We start from the raw sequence: 26,749 nt of genomic DNA, 5'->3' as shown, positions 1-26,749 counted from the left end.
GGTGTTCAATTTACTAACATACAGAATAACCCCCAGTGCCCGTCACCCATTCACTCCGACCCCCCGCCCTCCTCCCCTTCTACCACCCCTAGTTGGTTTCCCAGAGTTAGCAGTCTTTACGTTCTGTCTCCCTTTCTGATATTTCCCACACATTTCTTCTCCCTTCCCTTATATTCCCTTTCACTATTATTTATATTCCTCAAATGAATGAGAACATAAGCGGGAACTTTAAAAAAGAAAAGATACTGGGCACCTGCTGTGGCATTTTGGATCAGAATTTCTCTGGTTGGGACTCAGGTATCAGTATCTTTTAAAGATTTATTTTATTTTTAGAGCACAGCACGCTTGTGTGAGTTGAGGAATGGACAGCAGGAGAGGGAGAAGAGGATCCAAGCAGACTCCCTCCCGAGCACGGAGCCCCAAGCCGGCTCCACGTGGGGCTCAATCCCAGAACCCTAAGATCATGACTGAGCTGAAACGAAGAGTCCCCGACGCCCAACCCCCTGGGCTATCCAGATGCCCCAGGCATCAGTTTTTAAAAGCTTCATAATGTTTCAGTTGTGCATCAGAATTGAAAACCTCTGGCACAGATTCTTAGGGCCCACCGTCTATAGACCTAAAAACAGGATTCTTTAATTTCAGTGGTTTTTTTTTTTTTTTTTTTAAGATTTTATTTATTTTTTTATGAGACACACAGAGGCAGAGACACAGGCAGAGGGAGAAGCAGGCTCCATTCAGGGAGCTTGAAACGTGGGACTCGATCCCGGGTCTCCAGGATCAGGCCCTGGGCCAAAAAGCGGCGCTAAACCACTGAGCCGCCCGGGCTGCCCCTTTAATCTCAGTTTTTAACCTTTGCCCCATTTGATTCTGACCCCAGGTGTAGATGCTGCTTATTACCTTGATACACCGATCTGGTTACACTATAAATTACTTAGTTCCCTAAATTTTCTACCGGTGGCCTCAAAAGTGGAAGGGCTGGGGGAGAGAAAAGGGGTGGGTGCTTACTATTGTCTAAGGTAGTTCTTAAATGTATGTTGTTGTTAAAAAGAATGGAGAGAGAAAAAAATAATAAGAATGGAGAAATGGGCACCTGGGTGGCTCAGTCGGTTAAGGGTCTGCCTTCAGGTGAGGTGATGATCCCAGGGTCCCAGAGCGAGCCCCACCTCCGGCTCCCCCTCAGCGGGGAGGCTGCTGCTCCCTCTGCCCCTCACCCCGCTCCAGCTCTCAAAATCTTTAATAGAAGAAAAAGAACAGACCCACAGCAGCGGCAACTGCTAAGGATGGGGAAGGCAGGCCCTTTGGGCCCATATGGGAGAGCGTTAAGGTAAGTTTCTAGGTCGGGGGCGGGGAGTCTCTTTAAGGTTGTCGTGGCTAATAATCTAGTTTGTGAATGGATCCTTTAAAAAGACAAAGACTTTGCAAATTGCGTTTCAATATTTAGGAAGACCATTTGCCCTCCTAGTCTTTTAATGTGAATGAAAGTTTTAGTGAAAAAAATAATAGGATGAGAAAGCTGTTTTCAAATACCCCCGATACTTGGTGTTGCCAAGCCCTTTAGGTTGTAGGCCAGTTGTGATTAGTAGTGTGGCCAGAAAAGATTACTGAGGAATTTTGTGATACTAAAAAATCCATTTTTTCCACATAGTCTTCATAGTTATTTTTGTGCACGAAGACCACTGTCTTGTTAAAATAATTGTTTTGAGTATTTCTCCATATTGTTGAACATCAAGGTTTTGTTTTCTCTACTACAAATTACACTGTGATGAATATTTTCATATCTTCATGCTTAAAACTTTCTTCTTCAGCTATTTCCTCAGGATAAATTATGAGGAATAAAATTTTAGGTCAGGAATCTAGAATTGTAATTGCTCTAATGCATTGCTTTCCTCCACCTGCACACGTATCAACTTGCATTGCCAATGATAGTATTAGAGTGCTGGTTTCCTTGCAAATTGATAGCCCACTCATATGTGTGTGTGTGTGTGTGTGTGTGTGTGTGTGTGTGTGTATATATATATAGTTTTGGGGTTGTTTTATTTTTATATATACATTTTTTTGGAGAGAGTGTGAGTGGGGGGAAGATGGGGAAAGAGAATCCCAAGCGGACTCTCACCAGTCCCCAGATCACAATCTCAGCCCAACATCAAGAATCCAACGCTTAACCAACTGAGCCACCCAGGTGCCCCAGAGCATTCGTACTTTAACATTTATAGTCAGCCTTTCTTTTTCCTTTACAATTTTTTTTTTTTTTTTACTACTACTAATCCTTTGTTCAATTTGGCACCACTAGCACATTTTGTAGACAATTCTAGTAGCTTCAGCATTGCTGATGATACTGATTTTTGTCTGGAATCTTTTACAACTTGGGAATTGTGGGGTGTTTTTTTTTTTCCCAGTATAATTTATCTCAAAGATTTATTAACTGAGGGCCACATTCTAGCCCAAACCTATTGTAATCTGTCATATGGCCAGAGGCCTGGAAATCAGCTAGCAATGATTTATTCAGCAGCTAATTCATATGGAAGGAGAGAGAGAGAACTTTGGTTAGAATTCTCTAAGCAGTAATGGGCCTTCTCTTTCAATTGCTTATTTCTAAGGCCAGAGTTCATAAGTGACAACCTAGAACTGCACTGCAGGTGGTTGGGGAATGGAGTATTATGTGGGAATTAACTGGAAGTTTCTGTGTAGTTTTTTCTACACAATTCTAAAAGCCCCATCAACACCTGGATTGAATGCCTTCATGAATTATCCAGTTCTTTCATTTTTCTCTTAATGTAAGCACAGGATATGGGGGTAGATGTGCTACACGTAAATCAAATTCTTTGGTACTTGTTGGTAGCCAAAATAGGGACTACTGTAGCAATATTCTAGGTTTTTTTTTTTTTTTAAGATTTTATTTATTTACGAGAGACACAGTAAGAGAGGCAGAGATACAGGCACAGGGAGAAGCAGGCTCCATGCAGGGAGCCCCATATGGGACTCGATCCTGGTACTCCAGGATCACACCCTGGGCCCAAGGCAGACGCTCAACCACTGAGCCACCCAGGCGTCCCTATTCTAGGTCTTTAACTTGCACGAAATTTTCTGGATTTCTGGCGCCAGGGCAAAGGAAAGGGCGATCACCCAGTGTTCACTATTTCTGAATAGTACCCCCGCGGTTAGAAAAATGGGAAGATCCTAATTCCCAGGTCGGGGCCACGAGGTTTAACTGGTCGGCTTTGTGCCCACAATAGGAAACACACTTAGGAACGTTGCTTATGGCTTTGAGACTCAAATTAAGCCACCAGTTCCTTTTGGGCACGTTGTGGACATAATTAAGAACGAGGGGACAGTCGTTTTCTGTGTTCCTGCTTGGCCAAAATTAGCTGCGTACACAGCGCACTGCCTTTCGGGTTCTGCGGTCGACGCGGCGCCCCTGCCCTGCGGTCGCCTGGCCCTGCCCCGCCCTCCCCGGCCCTGCCCCGCCCTCCCCGGCCCTGCCCTCCCCTCCCCGGCCCTGCCCTCCCCTCCCCTGCCCTCCCCGGCCCGGCCCTGCCCGCGGCGGTTGGCGCACCTGCACCTGCACCTGCGGGCTGGGCCTCCTTTAGTGGCACTTGGTTTCCTGGCAGCGCCTCCCCTCCGCCCCCCCCCGCGCCCCCCGTGACCTCGGGGCTTTGGGGCGGCGGAGGAGGAGGCAGATGCGTGGTTCCCTGATTCACAGTAAAGACGGATGCGCCCTAATTCTGTTACAACGACTTGCCTGCGAGCCGGGTCTCGAGGCCGCGGGCGCCCGCCGCCCCCGGGGTCCCCGCCCCGCCCCCCGCCAGGCCCCGCGGCGCCAGCGGCCCGGGCTCCGGGGGCCCCGCGAGGCGCGAGTGTCCGGCGCAGGGGGCGGCGCCCTCGGCGTCTCGGTGCCTGCGCCTCGGCGGCCCGGCTCGGCGGCTCCGGGATGCGCGGCGGCGGCGGCGGCGGCGAGGATGCCCGGGCGGCGGGCGGAGCGGGGGTCCGGGCCGCGAGACGCCGGAGGGGGGCGGCGCCGCGGCCGCCGGGCAGGTGAGAGGCGGCGGGCGGCGGGGGGCGCCCCGCGGGGGCGGGAGGGCCGGGCGGGCGGCGGCTGCGCTGCTGCTGCTCCAGGCCCGGGCCGCGCACCTGCTGACCCGGCGCGGCCTGCGGGGAGGGGGGGGGCGGGGGGCTCGCCCCGGCCTGGCCGGACCGCCGCGCTCTCGGGGGGCCGCCCGCGCCCCCGGCCCCGCCAGCCCTCGGCCGCTTCGCCGACGGGCCCCCGCCCGCCTAGGCCCTGGGCGGCCTGACCCTCCGCAGCCCGGCGGGGGGGGGGGGGTGCCCGGCTGGGGTCCAGCTCCCCTCCCCGGGGCCCCTCCGCAGCCGCACGGAGCCAGCTGCCCCGCTCCCCGCCCCAGCTGGGGACAAGGCGCTGGGCTCGGGCTGACCAAGCCGGCGCGAAGCTTAGTGACCTTGGGCGAGTCATGGGACCTCCCTGCGGGGCCCCTGACACCACCGCGCCCGCCGGGAGAAAATAGTACGGAGCCTGCCCCCCCCCCCCCCGTTAGACCGTGCAAACGCCTGTCCTGGAGGAATTTAAGGCCCACTGGGGGGGGGGGGGGGGATGAGTCGGAGGAATCGAAGCCTGGAGCTGACTTGCAAAGGCTCGGCCAGGGTGCTTCGGGATGTACTGGGGTACCAAGGAGCACGCTGGAGGGTCGCAGGCGCCTCGCACGGCCTGATGACAAGTCCTTGCCTTTGCCACTGTGCACAAGTCTCCATGTACGGTCCCTTGCCTGCTGGTTACTCCAGGATCCTTCCTCCTCGGTTGTAACAAGATGCGCGCGGCTGCCACTTCGTTCAGCCTTAGTGAGGCTGACCTCCCTGCTCCGGTGGAGCCACCTTACAATTTTTCTGACTTTATGACTTTAATCGCCTACTTAGGGTGCCGCAAATAAAGAGCAGGCTTGCATGCGAAGAACGTTGGTGATCTGTACCCACTATTTAGGAGTATCAAACAGTTATTCCTGCCCCCCATCTCATGTACCCCCTGACCCCTCAGTCACTGAGCTTTATAGCGCTACTGTCAAAACTTTGTTCCAGATTGTGATCTCAGCCTCCTCGTTCTTAAAAGTCCTAGAAGGGGGTTTACTTTTCCTTCATTTCCTTCTTTGCTCTTAAAGTTTCTTTGCCAAAACCTTGATTTCTGTTCTGTGTTCAGCTTTTCCTTTTTTTTTTTTTTTTTTTAAGATTTTATTTATTTATGAGAGACATAGAGAGAGGCAGAGGGAGAAGCAGGCTCCATGCCGGGAACCCGACATGGGACTCGATCCTGGATCTCCAGGATCAGGCCCTGGGCCAAAGGTAGCGCTGAACCACTGAGCGCCCCGGGGCTGCCCCTGCTTTTCCTTTTCTTCCCAGCCTTTCATTCCTTTTTTTCCCCTAATTATCCCAGTAGGAATGATTTATGTTTACTACAGCCAGAACCATAGTTATCAGCCTTGCCAGAAAGGTACATAGAGGTGTGTGTGTGTATGTGCTCATATTTTGGGTTCCAGGAACTTAAAATTGGGAAGGGATCGTGATACCTACTTCCTGGGGTTATATACTGAACATGAGAGCTTTGTCAAGCTTTGAGAGCTTATGTAAAGCTTCTGGTATGAATGCTCACCACCCAGTACGTGGGGGCTGCTGTGACTATCTTCTGGCCTGCAGGCCGCCCTCAATCTCTCTGTTGTTATTTTGGGTTGTTGGTGACGAGTGTCAGCTGTAGAGACCACCTGCTTCAAATCCGCGCCCTACCGCTTTAAGTCGGGAGCGCTCTCTCCAACTGCATTTCCTTATCTGTAAAATGGGGATAACTTACACCGTGTCAGGGTTGTGAGGATTCAAGGAGTTAAGAGCTTGGAGTATTGCAAACAGTCCCTGGCATGTCATAAGCACTCAACAAAGTTAATATACTGTTCCTGTATAATATTCCTTTTTTCCCCTGTATAATATTCCTGACCTAGGGTTCTCTTTTTTAAAAAGTCTGAAAATTTTTAAATATATGGAAAAAATTATTTCTGTGCTGAAAGTAGAAGTTGGTCCTCAACTCCTCCAAATCCTTTTTTTCCTCCTACCTCTTATTCTTTTTAAAAATTTTTTAAAATTTTTTAGATTTATTTTTTTTAAGATTTTATTTATTTATTCATGAGAGATACAGAGAGAGGCAGAGACACAGGCAGAGGGAGAAGCAGGCTCCATGCAGGGAGCCCGATGCGGGACTCGATCCCAGGTCCCCAGGATCACACCCCAGGCTGACAGAGGTGCTAAACCCCTAAGCCACTGGGGCTGCCCAAGATTTTTTTTTTTTTAAGTTTATTTGAGAGAGATGGAGCACAAGTAGGGAGAGAGGAAGAAGAAGACTCCCCACTGAGGGAGGAGCCCAACATGGGGCTCTGGGGCTCGATCCCAAGACCTGGAGATCATGACCTAAGTCAAAGGCAGACACTTAACCATCTGAGTCCGCCAGGTGCCCCTCCTGCCTCTTATTCTTGACAGATGTTGGTGCCGCATCATCCCATCTTCCCCTTGACAATTCCGTTTGCAAATATCTCCTAGCCTGGGGTCTCTGTAATTTCCCACCCCACCTCTTGATTACTATCCACCTACTCGATATTTCTCTTAGCATCATGTCCAGATGCTTCATTCTTCTAATTTCCCCAAACCAGATGCCTGCTTCCGCCTTCACCCTGTTCATGTCCCTGCTTCCAAAGAGGAAACTTCTAGGGCAGGGGATTTGCTAGAAACAACAGCATCACCTCTCTGCCTTCCTGCCTTCTCAAATTGAGTTCTCTTTGCTACTTCTCTTTTCATCAGCTAATTCCAATCCCCCAGCTAACCATGAAAAAACCAACAGTAAAAGGTTATCTTTTTTTTATTACGTAGCTGTCAAAAACAGTTCAGAAACAGGCACATGGCCTTTAAGTGAAAACAGTAAGCTATCCGTTATTATTTTGATTCTTTTTTTTTTTTTAAAGATTTTATCTATTCATTCATGAGAGACACAGAGAGAGAGGCAGGCAGAAACCCAGGCAGTGGGAGAAGCAGGCTCCATGCAGGGAGCCCAACGTGGGACTCCATCCCAAGACTGAGATCACGCCCTGAGCCAAAGGCAGATGCTCAACCGCTGAGCCACCCAGGTGTCCCTTATTTTTTTATTCTAATCAAGAGACAAGAGGTCAAGATTTATATTTTTCCTCTCACAGAACTTCTATAAGGCTGGTCTCCCTTGCCAGTGGAGAAATTCATCATATTGTTGTGATCTGCACTATTTGACCATTGAGAATAAAAAAAAGAGGCCATCTTCTTCCTTTTTTTTTTTTAATTTTTTAATTTTTATTTTTATTTTATTTATGATAGTCACAGAGAGAGAGAGAGAGAAGCAGAGACACAGGCAGAGGGAGAAGCAGGCTCCATGCACCGGGAGCCCGATGTGGGATTCGATCCTGGGTCTCCAGGATCGCGTCCTGGGCCAAACCGCTGCACCACCCGGGGATCCCCCCATCTTCTTCCTTCATGAAGAATATGCATTACATATATGGGCCTTCCGAGGACTGAAATTCGACTGATACTCACTGGCATTAGCCATACCTGCTCCTGAATGCTGAGAGACTTCTGGATCGGGTGCTTCATGGCTGCTGCTCAGAGCGCCTAGTAATCCTTCATGGGTCTGGTTCCCTCTTCCTCTGTGCCCCATGATCCAGAATCTGAAGGGTTAACCCCTGGCGCAGCTGGAGGCCTCTGGGACCCAGTTGGAGCTGGTGGTTAAATATTTGGCACATCACTCCTGGACCTCCCTGGTGCCATTGCTTGTTCCTAAAAGGCTGGATGAAAGCAATACCTTTGAGTTGTCAAGAGCATTGCAGCGTCTCCAAGGAACCATTTTAAGCTGTCCCACAGGAAGCATCTTTCAGAGCAGAGTGGGCACCAGGCCACACAGGGCTTGGGGATTTGGAACAACAGAAGATTTGTGAGTGTACTTTAAATCTCATTGAAAAGAGAAGTTTAAGGAAATAAAGAGCAAGAAGAAAAAGAAGTTATTCTTTTAAAGAAGAGGGTAGGTCTTCCTCCTCTTTCTACCCACAGCACCTAGCATAGAGCTGGCATGCGTGTGCACATGATCAGTGTAAACTGAGTGAATGGACGCCTCCTGCTTCATCATGACGATATTGCTGTTGGAATAATAACTCACCTTTGTACAGCACTTTAGAGTCAACAGACGGGTGCTTGGCACCTTGTAAATCTCCAATATAATTGACACCTGTCAGCACGTTCATTTTTTTCCTTTCAAATGTAGTCCTGCACAAAGTTTTTTGTTTTTTTCTGCCAAAGGAAGGTAGGGAGTTGGCCAAGGTATTACAGGCAGGGAGAAGAAATGATAAATAATGGAAAATAAAGGCTTGTTCCTAGGGAAAGAAATAGAAGGTTAGTGATTTGTTCTAATAGGGGTCACAGTATAGTCAGCTATACCCTCTGGCTTCTATCTTTTTTTTTTTTTTTTTGAAGATTTTTATGTATTCATTTGAGAGAGAGAACAAGCAGGAGCAAGGGGAGGGGCAGAGGGAGAAGCAGAAGCAGACTCTGGAAACCGGATGTGGGGCTCCATCCCAGGAACCTGAGATCATGACCTGAGCTGAAGGTAGACAATTACCCAACTGGGCCACCCAGATGGCCCCGCCCTTGGGCTTGCATCTGAAGCATAAGCAGTAAGACCTACTCAAGGTGGCCCTCCCCGCCTGTCCTCCGCAGGCCCTGCCCTGGCCCACCCCGCAACTAGCTCCCCCTCACCACCATTCCCCTCAGCCTCCCTGGGCCTCCAGCCCAGGCTGGACTAGGTTCCCCTTCTCTCACTTCCACAGCGCCCTGCTGCCCCCTGATTCATGACATTAGACTGCGAGTAGATTGTGATCTCCTTGGGGGACAGGTTATATCTTCAGATCTCCAGCTAGCCACCCCCGAGTGCTCCTAAAAGGAACATTTGCATTCCCTTCAATTAGAAACCCCCGGGGGGTGGGAGACCAGGAATCTGCCTTTTTTTTTTTTTTTTTTTAAACTCCCTCTCCAGGTGATGCTTAAACCATTTGGAAAACCACTGTGCCACGGAACTTGGAAATAATATTTTTTAAAAGATTTTTTATTATTTTTATTTATTTATGATAGTCTCACAGAGAGAGAGAGAGAGAGGCAGAGACACAGGCAGAGGGAGAAGCAGGCTCCATGCACCGGGAGCCCGACGTGGGACTCGATCCCGGGTCTCCAGGATCGCGCCCTGGGCCAAAGGCGGGCGCTAAACCGCTGCGCCACCCAGGGATCCCTAAAAGATTTTATTTATTTTTTCATGAGAGAGAGAGAGAGAGAGAGAGAGGCAGAGACACAGGCGGAGGGAGAAGCAGGCTCCATGCAGGGAGCCTGACGTGGGACTCGATCCCAGGTCCCCAGGATCACGCCCCGGGCGGAAGGTGGCGCTAAACCGCTGAGCCACCCGGGCTGCCCACGGAACCTGGAATTAGCCGGAGGGACGCATTTTGAGGTGTTTGTGTCTCGTCCCCTGTTGGGCTTCCAGTCGAGAAGGCCTGGGGCCGGAGCTAAAGAAAATTTGAGTACTTTTGTAAGAAAAAAAATAATAATAATAATTAATAATAATAATAATAATAATAACAAACCAGCATGAGCTGGCTCCGCTTTGTGCATTAACTGCTGTGTGTGTCGGGTGTGCCTTCTCCGCGCAGGCCTTGGAGCGTGCCCCCCGCCGGGCCGTGAGCCGGGGCCCTGACCCCGAGCCGAGCCCGAGCCGCAGAGGCCGGCGCCGCTCCCCGCTCCCCGAGGATGAACGACACGGAGCCCCTGGAGGAGGCTCCCAACGGCACGCTGCTGCGCGGGCCCCGCCCCCAGGGCGGCCCCCAGGACCTGGTCCACACGGCCACTCTGGTCACCTGCACGCTGCTCCTGGCCGTCGTCTTCTGCCTGGGGTCCTACGGCAACCTCATCGTCTTCCTGTCCTTCTTCGACCCGGCCTTCCGCAAGTTCCGAACCAACTTCGATTTCATGGTCCTGAACCTGTCCTTCTGCGACCTGTTCATCTGCGGGGTGACGGCGCCCATGTTCGCCTTCGCGCTCTTCCGCTCGGCGCGGGGCCTCCCGGACGCCTTCTGCTTCGCCTTCCACGCCACCAGCTCGGGCTTCGTCATCATGTCCCTGAAGACGGTGGCGGCGATCGCGCTGCACCGGCTGCGCATGGTGCTGGGCCGGCAGCCCAGCCGCCCCGCCTCGGTGCCCGGCGCCGCGCTGCTCGCCGCGCTGCTCTGGGCCAGCAGCTTCACGCTGGCCGCCCTGGGCGCGCTGCGGGCCAGCAAGGCCCACCTGTGCCTGCCCCTGTCGGGCCTGCCGGCGGCGGAGGGCGCGGCCGCGCTGTCGCTGTACGCCGTGGACTTCGGCTCCTGCGTGGCCGTGGTCGCCGTGTCCTACATCCTCATCGCGCAGACGCTGCGCAGGAACGCGCGGGCCCGGCGGCGCCCCCCGGCGGCCGCGGCGGAGGCTTCGCGGGCGCCGCCGCCCTTCGCGGGCGGCCCGGGGCGGCGGGGGGCCGAGCCCGCGCTCTACCGGCACCAGGGCTGCCCCAGGCCGGCCGCGCCCGCCGCCCGCCGCCCGCGCCCGCCGCCCGCGCCCGCCGTCAACCTGGCCGCGGCCAAGGACTCCAAGGCGGTGCTCACCTGCGTGGTCATCGTGCTGTCGGCCCTGCTGTGCTGCGTGCCCCTGGGCGCGGCCCTGGCGCGGGGGGCGCTGTCCCGGGGCGGCGGCGGCGGCGGCCTCCGCCAGCTGGAGCTGCTGGGCTTCGCCCTGCTGTTCCTCAAGTCCGGGCTAAACCCTTTCATCTACTCCCGCGGCAGCGCGGGCCTGAGGCGGAAGGTGCTCGCGTGCCTGCGGGGCGGCGGCCTGGGCGCCTGCGGCTGCCGGCACAGGACCCGGCTCCGCGCCGTCGGGAAGGGGAACCTGGAAACCAACCGGAACAAGTCGTCCCACCACGAGACCAACTCGGCCTACGTGCTGTCCCCGAAGCCGCAGAAGAAGTTCGTGGACCAGGCGTGCGGGCCCAGCCAGTCCAGGGAGAGCGCGGCGAGCCCCAGGGCCTCGGCGGGGCGGCCCGGCGGCCAGAGCAGCTCCACCGCGGCCGACACGCGCCTGGAGCCCTACTACGGCGTCTACGGCGGCGGCCCGCGGCGGGGGGACGGCGCCCCGCGGGGCCCCCGCTGCCCCGGCCCGGCCGCGCCCTGCGGCGCCAGGCGTCAGCGCGCGGCCGGCGACCTGCTGCGGGGGCCCGGCGCGGCGGGGCCCATCCCGGTGCCCTCCGTGTAGCGCCCCGGTGCGGCCCCCCCGCCCCCCGCCCCCCGCCCGGGTCAGCCCAACCGCAGGCCCTTCGGATTCTCCTCCGTCTGCAGGATCCGTAGCATCTGTGGACCTGCCTCGCGGTCCCTGAGGGTCGGAGGATCCCATGCGAAGGGGTTGTTAGTGGACGGTTTCCCCGCCCCGCGCCCCCACTTTGGTCCTAAACGTCTCACCGGACGCCGGGGATGCTCGCGCTGAGCTACTGGGGGGACGAACCCGCTGTGCCCGTGGGCGTCGGTGCTCGGGGTCCTCGAAGGACGCGGGAGCTGGATTTTTTTTTTTTTTTTTTTAAACCATGTGAAGGTATGATCTTCACCGAGACGGATTTTTTTATTATTATTTTTTTTTAGGAATCGAACTCTGAATTTTGACCCTCTGAAGTGTGGGAAGGGTATTGTTGTTCCAATACGAGAGTCTTTTTGGTAGCGGGTTTACTTGAATACATGCCGTATTGTCAAAGCAGAAAATCAGAAATGTTTTCTCTGTGGTTACCCTTGACCCAAGACACAGGTACTTTGCTTTCGGCAGACAGTCCACCAAGTATTATGATTACTCCCATTCCTTTTTTTTTTTTTTTTTTTTTTTTTTTATTTATGATAGTCACAGAGAGAGAGAGAGGCAGAGACACAGGCAGAGGGAGAAGCAGGCTCCATGCACTGGGAGCCCGACGTGGGATTCGATCCCGGATCTCCAGGATCGCGCCCTGGGCCAAAGGCAGGCGCCAAACCGCTGCGCCACCCAGGGATCCCTGATTACTCCCATTTCTTATTAGAGACATCATTCTTTTGTGTGAATCAACTAGCTGTATAGTTTTTGTTTGTTTGTTTGTTTTTTAAAGAAGTATGTTTCTGCTTGCTAAAAATGAATTATTCTATTTTGGAATGAGCTTACCCAAGGATCCTAGTCGAGAGGACTGTTCCTGTAGTGGAGCAATGTGATTTCTGGGAGCAGAGGCACTAACCGGGGCCTCTGCGCCAGGGCCTGGTGACATGGGTCACAGTCGGGACTGCTGTTGCGTGTCACATGATCTTCATTATTGCCTAAGAAGGTGTTAAGAATGAGATCGAGAGGATTTCCATCTACGCGTCGCTTCTGTGCGAGGATGGCTCGTTAACAACCTGACAAAGAGTTTCCAAGTAACTATTTAAAAATGATTTTTTGGTCTTTGTTTAAATATCACTAAGGTAAAAAAAAAACTTTTTAAGGTGATGCTTTCAAAATAATTGTGTGATTTCTCTCCCATTAGTCTTGGTAATGGGCAATAAGGAAAACTAGAAGGATTTCTTTACCTGGAACTAATTTTATGATGAACTCTGTGATTCCTAGCATAACAACCGTAAATTCATATTTTTATGTAAAAATATTTTCATTATACAGTTAGCTTTTGAACTTGCCACGGCTTTGGAACTACAGCTGTTAGGCTCAAGATGGGCATCGAGATCCCAAACCTGTCTTTAGGAATGGTCGTATTGGAGAACTGTTACTGCAGGTTGGAAGGAACCGTGTTGTTCTGGAAGAAAGGTATGCAACGCACGGCGCCCTCTCCAGGCTGTTCCCCCGTACAAGGGTGCCCCCAGGTGTGGAGAAGGCAGCGGGAGCTCTGCACAGCCTCGCCCAACACCCCCCTTCCAGCACTGACCCGCCGTTTTGTTTCTAGGTTTCCTATGAGATATGGCTTTTCTTTTCTTTTTAAATTCACCTTTTAGGAATTTTTCCTTCCCTTCCTTCTCTCCTTTTCTTCCTTTATTTTTGCTATTAAATTTTATAGCAGAAGAGAAAACACCCCCTCTGTCACATTTTTTCTTGTTTGTAATTGGATGCTATTTTTGGAAGTCACTATAACCTATTTCAATTATGCTTTTATATTTTTAATACGACACTGTTTTCATTTATTACCACTCCCACGAGATAGGTTAGTATATTACCCCTTTTTAACAAAGAACTAAGAAATCTAATATCCTCTCCCAAGATCGTTTGAAGATAATTCTAATTAGGAGTTAGACTTTTGTCAAAATTTAGAGCTGGCTCTTTATTCCAATAAGCCAAACAGCTTTATAATTACTAAGATTAAGCAAGAGGATACTTCCTACTTTTTAAGGTGTGTTTCTCGTTTTTGGCTAGGCATTTCCAGTGTGATTCAATAAAAGATTTTTTAAAAGTAATTTTTACTCGTAAAACTTAAGCTGACAGGTTTCTTGTATGACTTTTTGAGTTAGAGACGACCCGATCCATCTTTGGGAGGTAAAAGTTACAGTATAAAGAAAAGGAAGCATGCGCATATGAGGTACTCAGTCTCTTTGTGCTCATCGAGAAATTACTGATTTATTGCATGAAATACATGTTGGGCTAGATTCTTAGCCCTCCTCCACATCTATCTCTACATCTATGTGGAGATACGGAGATAAATGTAACTTATCTCTTCATAAGTTATATATGTCTATCCATAGAGGGAATTATGGATAGGTACATATAACTTCTCTATAAGGGCTAAACTGAGAACTAAAAATAATGAGAATTCAGTTGAATATGACTAATTATTAGCAGGGTATATTAATTAGTTCTCTTGATGCTTTACTGTGATGCAAAGTATGTGATGTATTTCAAACATTTTATAATTGTTCTGATGTTAACCTTTAGGCCAGATTTGTATTTCTGATGCTTTTAATGTTCTTTTAAAATAATGTTTGGAAAATAAAAACCCTAACATTTCTGAACATCAGATTGCAGTGCTATGACTTTCCTGTCCAGTCATTTGAAAACCATCAGAGGAAAGTAGTGATGATTAGTGCACCGTAGATAACAATGTGTTGGCCCTCAGCATTCTCTTCTTTAAGAGATGAAATAATCATGGGTTTTGGGGGTTTTGTTTTAATTTTATTTACTTATTTATTTAAAGATTTTATTTATTTATTCATGAAAGACACAGAGACAGAGAGAGGCAGAGACACAGGCAGAAGGAGAAGCAGGCTTCACACAGGGAACCCGACGTGGGACTCGATCCCAGGTCTCCAGGATCACGCCCTGGGCTGAAGGTGGTGCTAAACTGCTGAGCCACCGGGCTGCCCTGTTTTAATTGTTTTTCAAGTAAGTTCTATGCCCAATGTGGGGCTCCAACCCACAATCTCGAGATCCATAGTCTTATGGTCTACCAACTGAGCCAGTCAGGCGGCCTGAGTCCCCGGGAGCTCTTTGTTTTTATTTTTTTTTTTTAATATTTTATTTATTTATTCATGACAGACACAGAGAGGGGGTGGGGAGGGGGCAGGCTCCATGCAGGGAACCCAATGTGAGACTTGATCCCAGGTCTCCAGGATTACACCCTGGGCCGAAGGTGACGCTAAACCCCTGGGCCACTGGGGCTGCCCTGTGTTTAATTTTTATTATTTATTTATTTATTTATTAGCGAGAGCACGCGCGAGCATATGCAAGAGCGTGGGGGGGGGGGTGGCAGAGAGAGAAGCTAACTCCCCGCTGAGCAGGTAGCCAGATCCTAGGACCCTGAGATCATGACCTGAGCCAAAATAGATGCTTAACCGACTGAGCCACCAAGGGCACCCCCTCAGGATCTCTTTATTGGTTCCAGAGAGTTCTCTGACTCAAGATCAGTGCTGCATATGTTGGGAATGTTGGTTATCTCATCAAAAGTGGTATTTCCATTGTGCTTAATGTTTTCCTGCTTCTCTCTCTTGGTGGTTCCTTGAGGGCTTTGATAATTAGGGGCAGAAGGTACCACGTTGTTCTGGGCCTGTCTGTTCTGGTCAGTTTCACTGTAATCCTCACACCCTCCCAATCACCGTTTCCCTTGGTGATGTCATCACCAACCGTTTTTGGAGACAGACCCACAGGACCTGTTTTGGTAGATGTGCCACCAACTTCCCCACAGATGTATGACTTTGATCTCCCTGGGGCCAAACTAAGGCAGCATGGTGGAGGCTGCTGGGTTTGGATGAACCCAGATTCAGGATGACCGAAGACAGTTGCACCTTCGCATCCTTTGAGCTAAAAGCCAAAAGCAAAAATGCGTGTCCTAGAATTGGTGATAGAGACGGTGTGTATAAGCGAGGGAAAACTCAAAATTACAGTCCTGCGATAGATAACGTAAAGATCCTTCTTTGAAACTAATATTTTGAGTAGTTTCTTGGTTAGCAACTCTATATCCAGGAGCAATGCCCTCCTAGGATTCCATGTGGGAATTCTTTTATAGAGCAGAAAGGGGACACTAACAGAGGGGTAGTGGTGAAGAAAAAGCAGCATGAGATCCTGCAGAGTTAAGGCACAAAAGCCTTTTTTTTTCTTTTTAAAGATTTTAAGTAATCTCTATACCCATCATGGGATTCGAACTCACAACCCCAAGATCAACCAACTGAGCCAGCCAGGTGCCCTGACATAGAAGCCTTCTTCAACAGCTCAGTTGTAGGGTCCTGAAAATGAGCATCTGTAAACCTCCCTTTTTCTTTTCTTTTCTTTTTTTTAAAGATTTTATTTATTTATTCATGAGACACACACACACAGAGGCAGAGACACAGGCAGAGGAAGAAGCAGGCTCCATGCAGGGAGCCTGATGTGGGAATCGATCCCAGGTCTCCAGGATCACGCCCTGGGCCGAAGGCAGGCATTAAATCACTGAACCACCCAGGGATCCCCTAAACCTCCCTTTTTCAATTTCAAGTTATTCATACCCCAGTTCGAAGATTTCTACTCCAGGCCACCAGAAGCACTTCTTGGGTTCCTCTCCAGATCTGACTTGTGATTATAAGTCCTTCTTAAAGAATTCTAAATAAATAAATAAATAAATAAATAAATAAATAAATAAATAAAAAATAAAAATAAAAATAAAAATAAAAAAAAAAGAATTCTCCATAATCTAGCCAGGCCGGGGTCTGGAATCTCCCCTTTCCAAGCCACCCTCACATTCACAGTTCAGGGCAATGTATACCTAGTGAGATTTTTAACTCCCAGGAAGACCTGTGTGTTCTCCTGGATCCACCAAAAGCAGTTGTTTTTCATTAACGAGAGAAGCTCAAGGTCCCGCCAGAGAAACTCACTCCACTGTTCTCCTACTGGAGTTGAGAGGAGGCCAAGAGTCAGTGGAGATCCCAGGCCTATGGGAGGCTGGCAGGCAGGCTGCTGGAAAGGGCTCGACTCCATCAGAGATTCGAGAGGCCAGGCCAGGCCTGGACTGGGGCTAGAACACGAAGCAGCAAGCTGCTCTCTGCGGGGCAGGTGCCCCTGGCCCAGTGTGACGGAGGCGGGAGAGCCAGAGTCACCGGTAGGAGCAAAGACAATGACCGCTTGAAGCCAGATGGGGTCACCTTGGAGAGGCTGAAGAAGGGAAAGCAGAAAGATAGGGAAATCGCCCCTATCGCCTCCCCGCACCCCTAAAGATGGATCTGCAAAGGCCATTCTGATGACTTTCCATCTCCTGGCTTCCATACCGTTTACATGCTAATGACACTCAATTTTGCATCACTAGTCCTAAGCTCTCCCTGAGCTCCACGCTGGTCCATCCAATCACCATCTCCACTTGGATGTCTAATAGGCATCGCAAATTTTAGCATGTGCAAAACTGAACTCTTGATTTCAACCCCACTCCCTACCAAACTTGGGCCTCCTGCTGTTTTATCGTCTCAGGAAATGGCATGGCAATCACACAGTCACACAGCTCCGCTTGTTGTCCTTGACTCTCTTGCACATCACATCCAACTTGTTGGGACAAGAATTATCTTGAAAATAAACTCTGACTCCAACTACTCACCTCTTCATCTCCGTGCCCTCTAGCCCGTGTTCCCCATCATTTCTCACCTGGGGTGTGAAACCCGCCTCGTAACCGTCTCCCAGCTTCCAGTCTCTCTCTCCTGTCGTCTCCCTGCTTTGTAACTTGGGACATGTTTCAGGTAAATCATATTTGCCACTCTCCTGTGAAAACCTTCCAGTGGCTCTCCATTCCACTTAGAACAAAATCTGAAGTCCTTTTTCTTTTTAATATTTTATTTATCTATTTATTCATAAGAGACACAGAGAGAGAGGCAGGTTCCATGCAGGGAGCCCGATGTGGGACTTGATTCTAGGACTAGGATCACACTGAACCAAAGGCAAGAGCTCAACCGCTGAGCCACCCAGACGTCCCCAAATCTGAAATCTTTGCCACGACTGGCATGGTCCTAATGATCTGGCCCTTGGTTTCCTCTCTGTCCCCATTTGCTTTCAGTTGTTCCCTGCCTGATGGGGATACAACAGGCTTTCTGCCCCTTATCGCATGCCTCGGTTTTGTTCCTCTTTCCGTGGCTTGTAGAAGGTCACCTTCTCATTGTGTCCTCACAGGGCCTTTCTCTGTGCATGCAGGGGAAGAGAGGGGGTGGGGCAAGGAGGAGAGAGAGTTGGGGGTGGGGGCTCTTGGGGTGTCTCCTCCTCTTCTTATGTGGACACCATTCTTATCAGATTAGAGCCTCACCCTTATGATCTCATTTGCCCTTAATTACCTCCTTAAAAGCCTTATCTCCAAATAGAGTCCCATTGGGGGTTAGGGCTTCAAATATGAATTCTGGGGGGACACAATTCTGTCCATAACAGTTACGTATAATGAATGAATCAAATAATAAATGATCAAATGGCTGAAGCCTGGAAGTGATCTCAACCCTGACCTCTACCTGGCTGGCTGGCTTAGCCTCCCGACATTTGTGGTTTTTCGTATCCCTCTCTACGTCCCCAGGGTGGTTATCAGCAGGACTCTGATGAAAGGGGACATGGATCAGGATTCAGGATTTCTGACTGTTGACGCAGGGAATCAGCTCTAAAGGCGTCTTCTCCCAGGGGCCACCCTGGCCACCCAGGTGTTGCCAGACAACCTGCATTCATTCTCCTGGACCTCTTTGGCTCCTGACGCAGCCTGAGGACACGGAAGATGAAAGGAAACTCTTCGGCAGCCGCAGAGAAGTTAACAGAGTGAAGGGGTACCTGGGTCTTGGGGGGAGAGAAAGGAGAATACTAATTACTTTAAAGTGCATGGCAGGGACCCCTGGGTGGCTCAGCGGTTTAGCGCCTGCCTTGGGCCCAGGCTGTGATCCTGGGGTCCTGGGATCAAGTCCCACGTTGGGCTCCCCACAGGGAGCCTGCTTCTCCCTCTGCCTGTGTCTCTGCCTCTCTCTTAGTCTCTCATGAATAAATAGATAAAATCTTAAAAAAAAAAATAAAGCATATGGCAATTTGAAAAAAGTCACAGATTCAGTGAAATTCTGTTTTCCATGAAGAGACAGTTAACAGGCAATCTCTCTAAGCCCAATGGTTTTAGATTAATTTTACCAAAGTAAAAATATCCCTTTGTTGCTTATGGACAAATCAGTGAATTTTCCCCTCCTCTACTCCAGTAACCAGGTAATTTTGCTTCTCCATGAATACACTTAGCTGGTGCCAAGATAAGTTCAGTTTGTTTCTGAGTTCCATTTAGGTGAATGTTTGCCCTTCTGACACTTTCTTGAACCGCAAGCTGGCTCGTAGCATGCTGATGAGTGGGAGATCTTTCATCTGACTCCCAGTGTGGGAATCTTGATTTTCATGCAAAGCCTGGTGTTCTGCAAAATGCAGCTTGTTCAGATAGACCTTAAAAAGTGGAGCAATTTACAAAGAGTGCTTTATGCCTGTCTTCTGGGGCTGTGGCACTAGGGTAAATTCCATAATCTCGGTAAATGCTTACGTCGTATTTTGTATCTGACATTAGCAAGAGCTTATGAAAGCTTCTTGCTCGTTTGTTTGGCTTTAGCAACAACATATGTCAAAGAAATGGTAAGAACTGATTTTATTAATATTGCAATGGGGATGGGGGCCTGGGTGACTCCGTTGGTTAAGCATCTGCCTTCTGCTCAGGTCATGATCCTGCAGTCCCAGGCCCCAGCCCCACGTTGCATCATCCGGGCTACCTGCTAGGTGGGGAGTCTGCTTCTTCCTCTCCCTTTGCCCCTGCTCCTGCTCTCTTTCACGTGCTCTGTAACAAATAAGTCTTAAAAAATTTTTATTACAATGAGGAAAGATATGGCTGGGAATTGTGTTCTTCACAAAGAATCGTAATTTAGACAATTTCTTTGAGGAATTCAGAGTACCTTGGAACTGGGATGTTTTTAGTTTATGGAGTTGGAGGTGGAAAATTCAATTCTTTTCTTGACCTGAGAGAACAGGGACTTTATTCCAATCATGGCCCACAAGTGGGGGAAAAAGAGACACAGGCACTGTCTTCTTGTTAGGGAGTGGTGCAGAATTTGAGAAGGAATACAAATGAGACAAGTAATTAATTCTCCCTTTTCTTTCCCAACCAATTTAAAACTGAGGAAAATATTGTTTTCTTCAAAGTACCAAACACTCAAAAAGTAAGAGCTGGTAGGAAAGTCCTTGGAATTGTAGTTGGGGAAGGTTTTATAAGTGTGGGTAAGAGAGGATGAGGGTTCATTCATTCATTCAGCAAATATTTGTTGAGTGTCACTGTTATGCAAGGTCTGAGGAGAAGGATCTGAGAAAGAAAATAAGATATATTCTTTACCAATAAGTAAAAGATGAAGGAATTTTATCATTTACATAATAAATACAACCTAGTTCTAGACAAATTGCCAGTGCAGCTGCATCGTTTACCAACACCAAGTGATTATCAGAGAAGGGAATTTTTTTTTTAAGATTTTATTTATTTATTCATGAGAGACATACACAGAGAGAGAGATAGAGGCAGAGGGAAAAGCAGGCTCCATGCAGGGAGCCTGACATGGGACTCGATCTCGGGACTCCAGGATCATGCCCTGGGCCGAAGGCTGGTGCTAAACCCCTGAGCCACCCAGGGATCCCTGAGAAGGGAAGTTTTGATGATATTTAACCAAGCCAGAATTCCCAAGGTGACACTTTAATTTTACCAGTGAGTTTTCTTTTTCTTTCTTTTCTTTTTTTTTTTTTTTTTAAGATTTTATTTATTCATGAGAGATACAGAGAAAGAGGTAGAGACACAGGCGGAGGAAGAAGCAGGCTCCTCAAGGGGAGCCTAATGTGGGACTCGATCCCAGGACTCGGGATCACACCCTGAGCAAAGGCAGATGCTCAACCACTGAGCCACCCAGGCGTCCCACCAGTGAGTTTTCATTTGCTAGATTTTGAGTCGCATTAGCTTAAAGAGAAGTTAGTGGTGTTCCATATTTAAACAAAAAACAAAAAACACACAACCGTATGAAAGAAAATAAGTACCATATGTTACTAAGACAAAAATCAAGCATTTTGCTTAGCATTTTGCTGAGCCCTTTGGGATGTTCCTTCAGGTGGGAGGTGATGGCACAGAGAGGTTCAAAGGGCAAAGCTGGTTCTGTGAATAGAAAGCCCTATAAAATATCCTTTACAAGGGGACGCCTGAGTGGCTCAGCGGTTTGGCGCCGCCTTTGGCCCAGGGTGTGATCCTGGAGACCCGGGATCAAGTCCCGCATCAGGCTCCTTGCATGGAGCCTGCTTCTCCCTCTGTCTGTCTCTCCTGAATAAATAAATAAAGTCTTAAAAAAAAAATCCTTTACAAACATGGCTTCCACAATCTGAATTGATTCCAAAGCTGGCTCAACCACGTGCAGTTTAGTTCCATTCTTTGAGCCTCATTTTCCTTATCTGTGAGTTAAAGATAGGATTGTGATCACAAGGTATCTGAAGTGTTTAGCATAGTGCTGGAATATTTAACCAATGTGCAGGAAGTGGCAGCTTTTATTATTATAAAAGCAGAGTTTGGGGTTGCCTATTATCTGAGATTCAAGGAGCAATGACTGAAGATTGTTCACAACTGGGTTTTTTTTGAGCGAAACACTCTCTTGGAGGTGATTGACAAAAGCTTTTCCAACAAACGATTTCTGTCACTGTGGCTTAAGAACACTAAAACCTATAGGTATGGAAAACTAATCCAGGGGTGGGGTGCATGGGTGGCTCAGTCAGTTGAGCAACTGACTCTTGGTTTCAACTCAGGACTCTTGGATGGTGAGATTGAGCTCCCCATTGGGCTCCATGCTCAGCACAGAGTCTGCTTGAAATTCTGTTTACTTCTGCCCACCTCCTACTCACACTCTCTCTCTAAAATAAGTAAGCAAATAAAATCTTAAAAAATTTTTCAAGAATTTATTTATTCATGAGACACACACACGCATACACAGAGAGAGAGAGAGAGAGAGAGGCAGAGACATAGGCAGAGGGAGAAGGAGGCTCCCTGCAAGGAAGCCAGATGAGGGACTGGATCCCAGGACCCAGGATCATGACCTGAGCCAAAGGCAGGTATTCAACCACTGAGCCACCCAGGCATCCCTTATAATTTTTTTTTTAATTAAAAAAAAGGGGGTGGATCAGATGGTTAAGCATCTGCCTTCAGCGCCAGTCCTGATCTAAAGATCCTGAAATCAAGCCCCGTGTCAGGCTCCTGGCTCAGTCAGAGCCTGCCTCTCCCCCTGCTCATGCTCTCTCTGTCTCAAATGAATAAGTAAAAAATCTTAAAAAAAAAAAAAAAAAAAAAAGGGCATCCCAGGTGGCTCAGCAGCTTAGCGCTGCCTTCAGCCCAGGGCCTGACCCTGGAGACCCAGGATTGAGTCCCACATCGGGCTCCCTGCATGGAGCCTGCTTCTCCCTCTGCCTGTGTCTCTGCCTCTCTCTGTGTGTCTCTCATGAATAAATAAAGAAAATATTTTTTAAAAATTAAAAACTAATCTGGGGGAAGATGACTCCTGGTTTCTTTGACCAACTATTAACATTTCAAATCTATGGGTTATATTTAGAACTCTGATAGAATTATTAAATGAGTAAATTATGGGGCACCTGGGTGGCTTGGTTGGTTCAGTGTCTCTTAGTTTTGGCTTGGGTGCCCTAATCTCAGGCTTGTGGGATCAAGCCTTGCATTGGGGCTCTGTGCTCAGTGGGGTGGTGCTTGAGGTTCTCTCTCTCCCTCTCCCTCTGCCCCTCCCCCACTCATGCTCACTTGCTCTCTCTCTAAAATAAATCTTTAAAGAAAAAAAAGAATTCTTAAATAAGTAAATCAGGTTTTACTGCTATTAAGGACTACTGGTGACTAGTAAGCTCGTGTTTTAATTGAGGACAGGGAAGCTATTCTAATCTAACAAAGTTTGCTATTTTTGGCTATTTTTTTGGGGGGGGCTATATTTTGAGTGAATTTAGGGAATAGAGTAGATTTGACTAATTGGGTTTTCAACTCTCAGTTGCTGGACTCTCAAGGAAGTTTGAAAAAATATATTATTTTTGGTGGTAGAGCACTTTTGTTTTTTAATTGAAATATACCTGACACACAATGTGGCATTGATTTCAGGTGTGCAGCATAATGATCTGGCAACTGTATGCATTTTGTTACGCCCACCACAAGCATGGCTTCACCAGTCACCATACGATGCTATTACGCCATTGACCATATTTCCCTTTTATCCCTGTGACTTATTCTATAGCTGGAAGCCTATACCTCCCAATCCCGTTAGTTTGACCTTTAATATTATATATTTAGAAAATCAAAATTATATATTTAGAAAATTAAAATGTTTGTGCCATACAAGGAACTATTTTTTCTTAAATTCAAGGCAAAGTACAATTGTAGTCTATTGAAAAGTACCGGAAAGCAATTTAATAGACTTGAAATACGTAGTGTTGTACAGGATTAGACGAGATGTTTAGTATTATTTTATAGTCTCATCAATGTCTCCCATAGTTGAGACAGTTACCATTTCCTTTTTGTTTTCTTTTCGGTTACCATTTCCATAAGTAGTTCTGCTAGATTTACTTGCTTTTGGTGAACACTCTTTGTTTCAAATGTAAAGAAGACTAAAATGCTTAAAAATTTACAAATAAGTATGGACACAGAACACTGTACGCCCTATATTTCATTTGTTAGTAATTTTGCATTTCTTCTTTTGAGTTTTGAGGGGTAGGGGCTTTATTTTCTTTGTTAAAGAATGGAATTCCAGTAGTCTTCACACTGGAGTTTCTTCTAACTGCTGGCGAGGAAAGCATGCTCATTCTTCGTGGCCACTGCAAAAAAAAAAACATTAAAAAAAACCCTGTTATTTCTTCTGGAGAAGCCTTGCGAGCTACTCAGAGCACAGTGATTGAAGCCATGGAAGGTGAGAGTAATCTGTTAACCTCTCACCTTAATTCTGGTTGGTTATATACCTAATAATATGTGGTCTTTTTTTCTTTAAAATTTTTACTTATTTGACAGAGAGAGAGAGAGAGAGAGCACGAGAGAGCACAAGCAGGGGGAGCAGCAGAGGGAGAGGGAGAAGCAGGCTCCCCGTTGAGCAGGGAGCCCGAGCTCGATCCTAGGACCCTGGGATCATGACCTGAAGCCAAGGCAGGTGCTTAACTGACTGAGCCCCCCAGGTGCCCCTGATGTTTGGTCTTGATGCTAGTATTTAAAGTGACAATTCCATTTTCTGAAAAGTGGTGGGGACATTAATTTAATCTACAGTGCTGCATATGGTGGAGGTAAATAATGACGGTATCTCCATCACTTCCTCTACACACATGCCTACCCTTCCTTGAGTTGTTGGCGATTTTTACACATAACCTGATTTATGAATGACTCTCTACTAGTATTGGTCCACCCACGAAATATTAAATAAAAATAAAAGCTTAATTCCTTGTTCACAGATGAAATTTTATACAATCTCTAGTACTTTTTCCCTATAATGCATTGGATCATCTTACCTGCTTGTACAATCTACTTTAAGACTATTGGCATATGAAACAAAGTGTGTCCTTGGTTATGTGGTTGACCGTGTTTCTCTACTACCCCTGCCAAACAACTGAAAAAAAAGAAATGGAGAAATGGATTTTCTCTTAGGCCATGTGACCATGGCAACATATTTTGAAAAGTTTTACTTCAACAACTTACAGTAGGAAGGGAATTTATTTATTTAAATATTTTTACTTATTTATCTATGACAGACACACACACACAGAGGCAGAGACACAGGCAGAGGGAGAAGCAGGTTCCATGCAGGGAGCCCAATGTGGGACTCGATCCCGGATCTCCAGAATCAGGCCCTGGGCTGAAGGCGGCACTAAGCCGCTGAGCCACCCAGGCTGCCCTGCCCTAGGAATTAATTAATTAGTTAATTAATTAATTTCTAAGAATACACAGGAGAGAGAGAAGCAGAGACACAGGCAGAGGGAGAAGCAGGCGCCATGCAAGGAGCCTGACCTGGGACTCAATCCCAGGACTCCAGGATCAGGCCCTGGGCCAAAGGCGGCGCTAAACGGCTGAGCCACCCGGGCTGCCCAGGAAGGGAATTTAAATCAGATCCTAGGATAGCTGATATTTTCATTTGAAACTGTGATTGCATATCACAGTTTATTAAAAATTTATTAAAAATTTAAGTCTTGATTTTCATTTTCCTGTTTAGCTTAAGCCCTTTTAATGTTAGATATTTGGTGCTAGTAGGTCAACAATTTGGCCTGATTATAGACTAGGAAATTTAAGAATGGTCAGAAATCAGGTCAGGCTTTTATCGGACTGAGAAGTGTTGTTCACCAGGGGACTGTACACAAAGCTTACTATTCAGGTAACAGATAATTTGTTGCCCTTTTTTGCCAACGTTCCTATTATCGGGGACCAAGGGTATAAACTAGAGCTGGGCATAGGCCCCATCTAGTGGTGACTCAAAGAAAAGCAGATAGAGACAAAAAGAAAAGTCTTGTCTCAATCTTCCTGTAAAGAGGAGCTACTAGTTATTCCCCTGAAACACAAATCAGGAGAGTTAGAATGTGTGAAATTTTTAAAAGCAAAGTTCCTAAGTCAGTGATTCTCATTGGAGAATATATTTAAAATAAAGAGGATCACTCGGGAAGCACATTTAAAGTGCAGATTATACTCTGCCCTAAAGGATCTGATTAAGTAGGTCTGGGATAGCACCCACCTGAACAGACTTCTCTAAGTGCATGAGGCATATTACAGCTGAGCCCTTTCCCCTCCCTCTTAGGACCTCAGCTACTTCTACAGAAGAGTGGCAGTGCAGAGAGTCGGCCACACACAATACAGAGAGCACATGAGATTTCCTAGACCACTGATAAGGGAACCAAGATTTAGAAGGAACATGGGAGATAGCTGGCCTACCCCTTACTTCAAAGAAGTTGAAGCTGTTAGCCCAATAGAAAGCAGACTTTTTAAAAACTTTTTATTTTGAAATAATTACCACCTTTTTTTTTTTCTTTTAAAGATTTTATTTACTCATTCATGAGACACACAGAGAGGCAGAGACATAGGCAGAGGAAGAAGCAGGCTCCCTGCAGGGAACCCGATGTGGGACTCGGTCTTGGGACTCCAGGACCATGCCCTGGGCCAGGGGCAGGTGCTCAACCACTGAGCCACCCAGGCATCCCACAACCTCTCTTTTTAAGAATCTTCTGTGGTAAAGTATCCAGTACAGGTTTTTAGATTTCCTCCCTCCCTTTTAAGAGAAAAATTTGACCTAAATATTCTAAAAGTGTCCTCTGGCACTAATCTTTCCCAATTCTCACTCCCTCCCTTCTTATACCTACCTATAATCTAAATGTAATTCTGTTTGTCTTAATTCATTGATATAAGAAGTATGATTTTATAATTTATTAAAGAAATATATATATATATATGTATATATTTAGAGACAACATGCAAGAGGGGGAGAGGGAATTCCTTTTTTAAAGATTTACTAATTTTAGAGAGAAAAAGAGTGTGTGCATGTGTTGGGGGGCAGAGGTAGGGGCTCAATCCCATGACCCTGAGATCAAGATCTGAGCAGAAATTAAGGACTGGATGGATACTCAACTGACTGAGCTATCCAGGTACCTCTAAGGAAATAAATTTTAATGGCTTTGGTCTCTGATCTCATTATATTAATAGGAGATGAGGGCAATAAATTAACTCTTACTGGGAACCTGGTGTCTACTACTGGGCTTCGGCTTTTACTTACAGTGAAGTTAACATACTGCTACGACTACCTTCTGAGGTAAGCAGTCTCTCTACCAAAGAGGACATGAGGCTCAAAGAGGTTAACGGCTCTGTGTAAGATCACACAACTAGGAAGTTAGAGTTTCTGGACTTGGTTTGAACACAAAGTCTGTGCTCTTTCTGTATGTGCTGCTTTGCCCTAAAATTTGTAAACAACTCTCTAATAATCAACTGCATTAACCATTTATCAAACTAAACTATCTTTGGCCAGAACTACTGAAAAGGAGGAAAAGTAAAGGATTTTATAGCTACTTTTCTGTCCTTACCTAGATATATATGTACATCTAAAGTAAAACAGGATAATACAACACCATAATGGAGAAAATAAAGGAGATGAATAATCTGCCATTGACTACATGACAACAC

The 26,749-nt window shown here is 47.5% G+C and overlaps 1 protein-coding gene across 1 annotated transcript; it reads left to right on the top strand.

Moving 5' to 3' along the window:
* The first annotated feature begins 4,329 nt into the window (after positions 1–4,329).
* Positions 4,330–11,376, top strand: GPR75 (G protein-coupled receptor 75). The gene is made up of 2 exons (XM_049115072.1): positions 4,330–8,080; positions 9,753–11,376. Exon 2 carries the CDS (start codon positions 9,850–9,852, stop codon positions 11,374–11,376), a length of 1,527 nt encoding a protein of 508 aa, XP_048971029.1. The 5' UTR covers positions 4,330–8,080; positions 9,753–9,849.
* The last annotated feature ends 15,373 nt before the right edge of the window (positions 11,377–26,749 follow it).

Source organism: Canis lupus, chromosome 10, assembly GCF_003254725.2.
Source record: "Canis lupus dingo isolate Sandy chromosome 10, ASM325472v2, whole genome shotgun sequence".
Lineage (NCBI taxonomy): Eukaryota > Metazoa > Chordata > Mammalia > Carnivora > Canidae > Canis > Canis lupus.
Note: the sequence above shows the minus strand (reverse complement) of the source record. Positions and strands in the feature narration are given on the sequence as shown.

Bases quoted from the DNA above. Each gene is read 5' to 3' on its own strand.
- GPR75 (XM_049115072.1), top strand. From the start codon at position 9,850: ATGAACGACACGGAGCCCCTGGAGGAGGCTCCCAACGGCACGCTGCTG.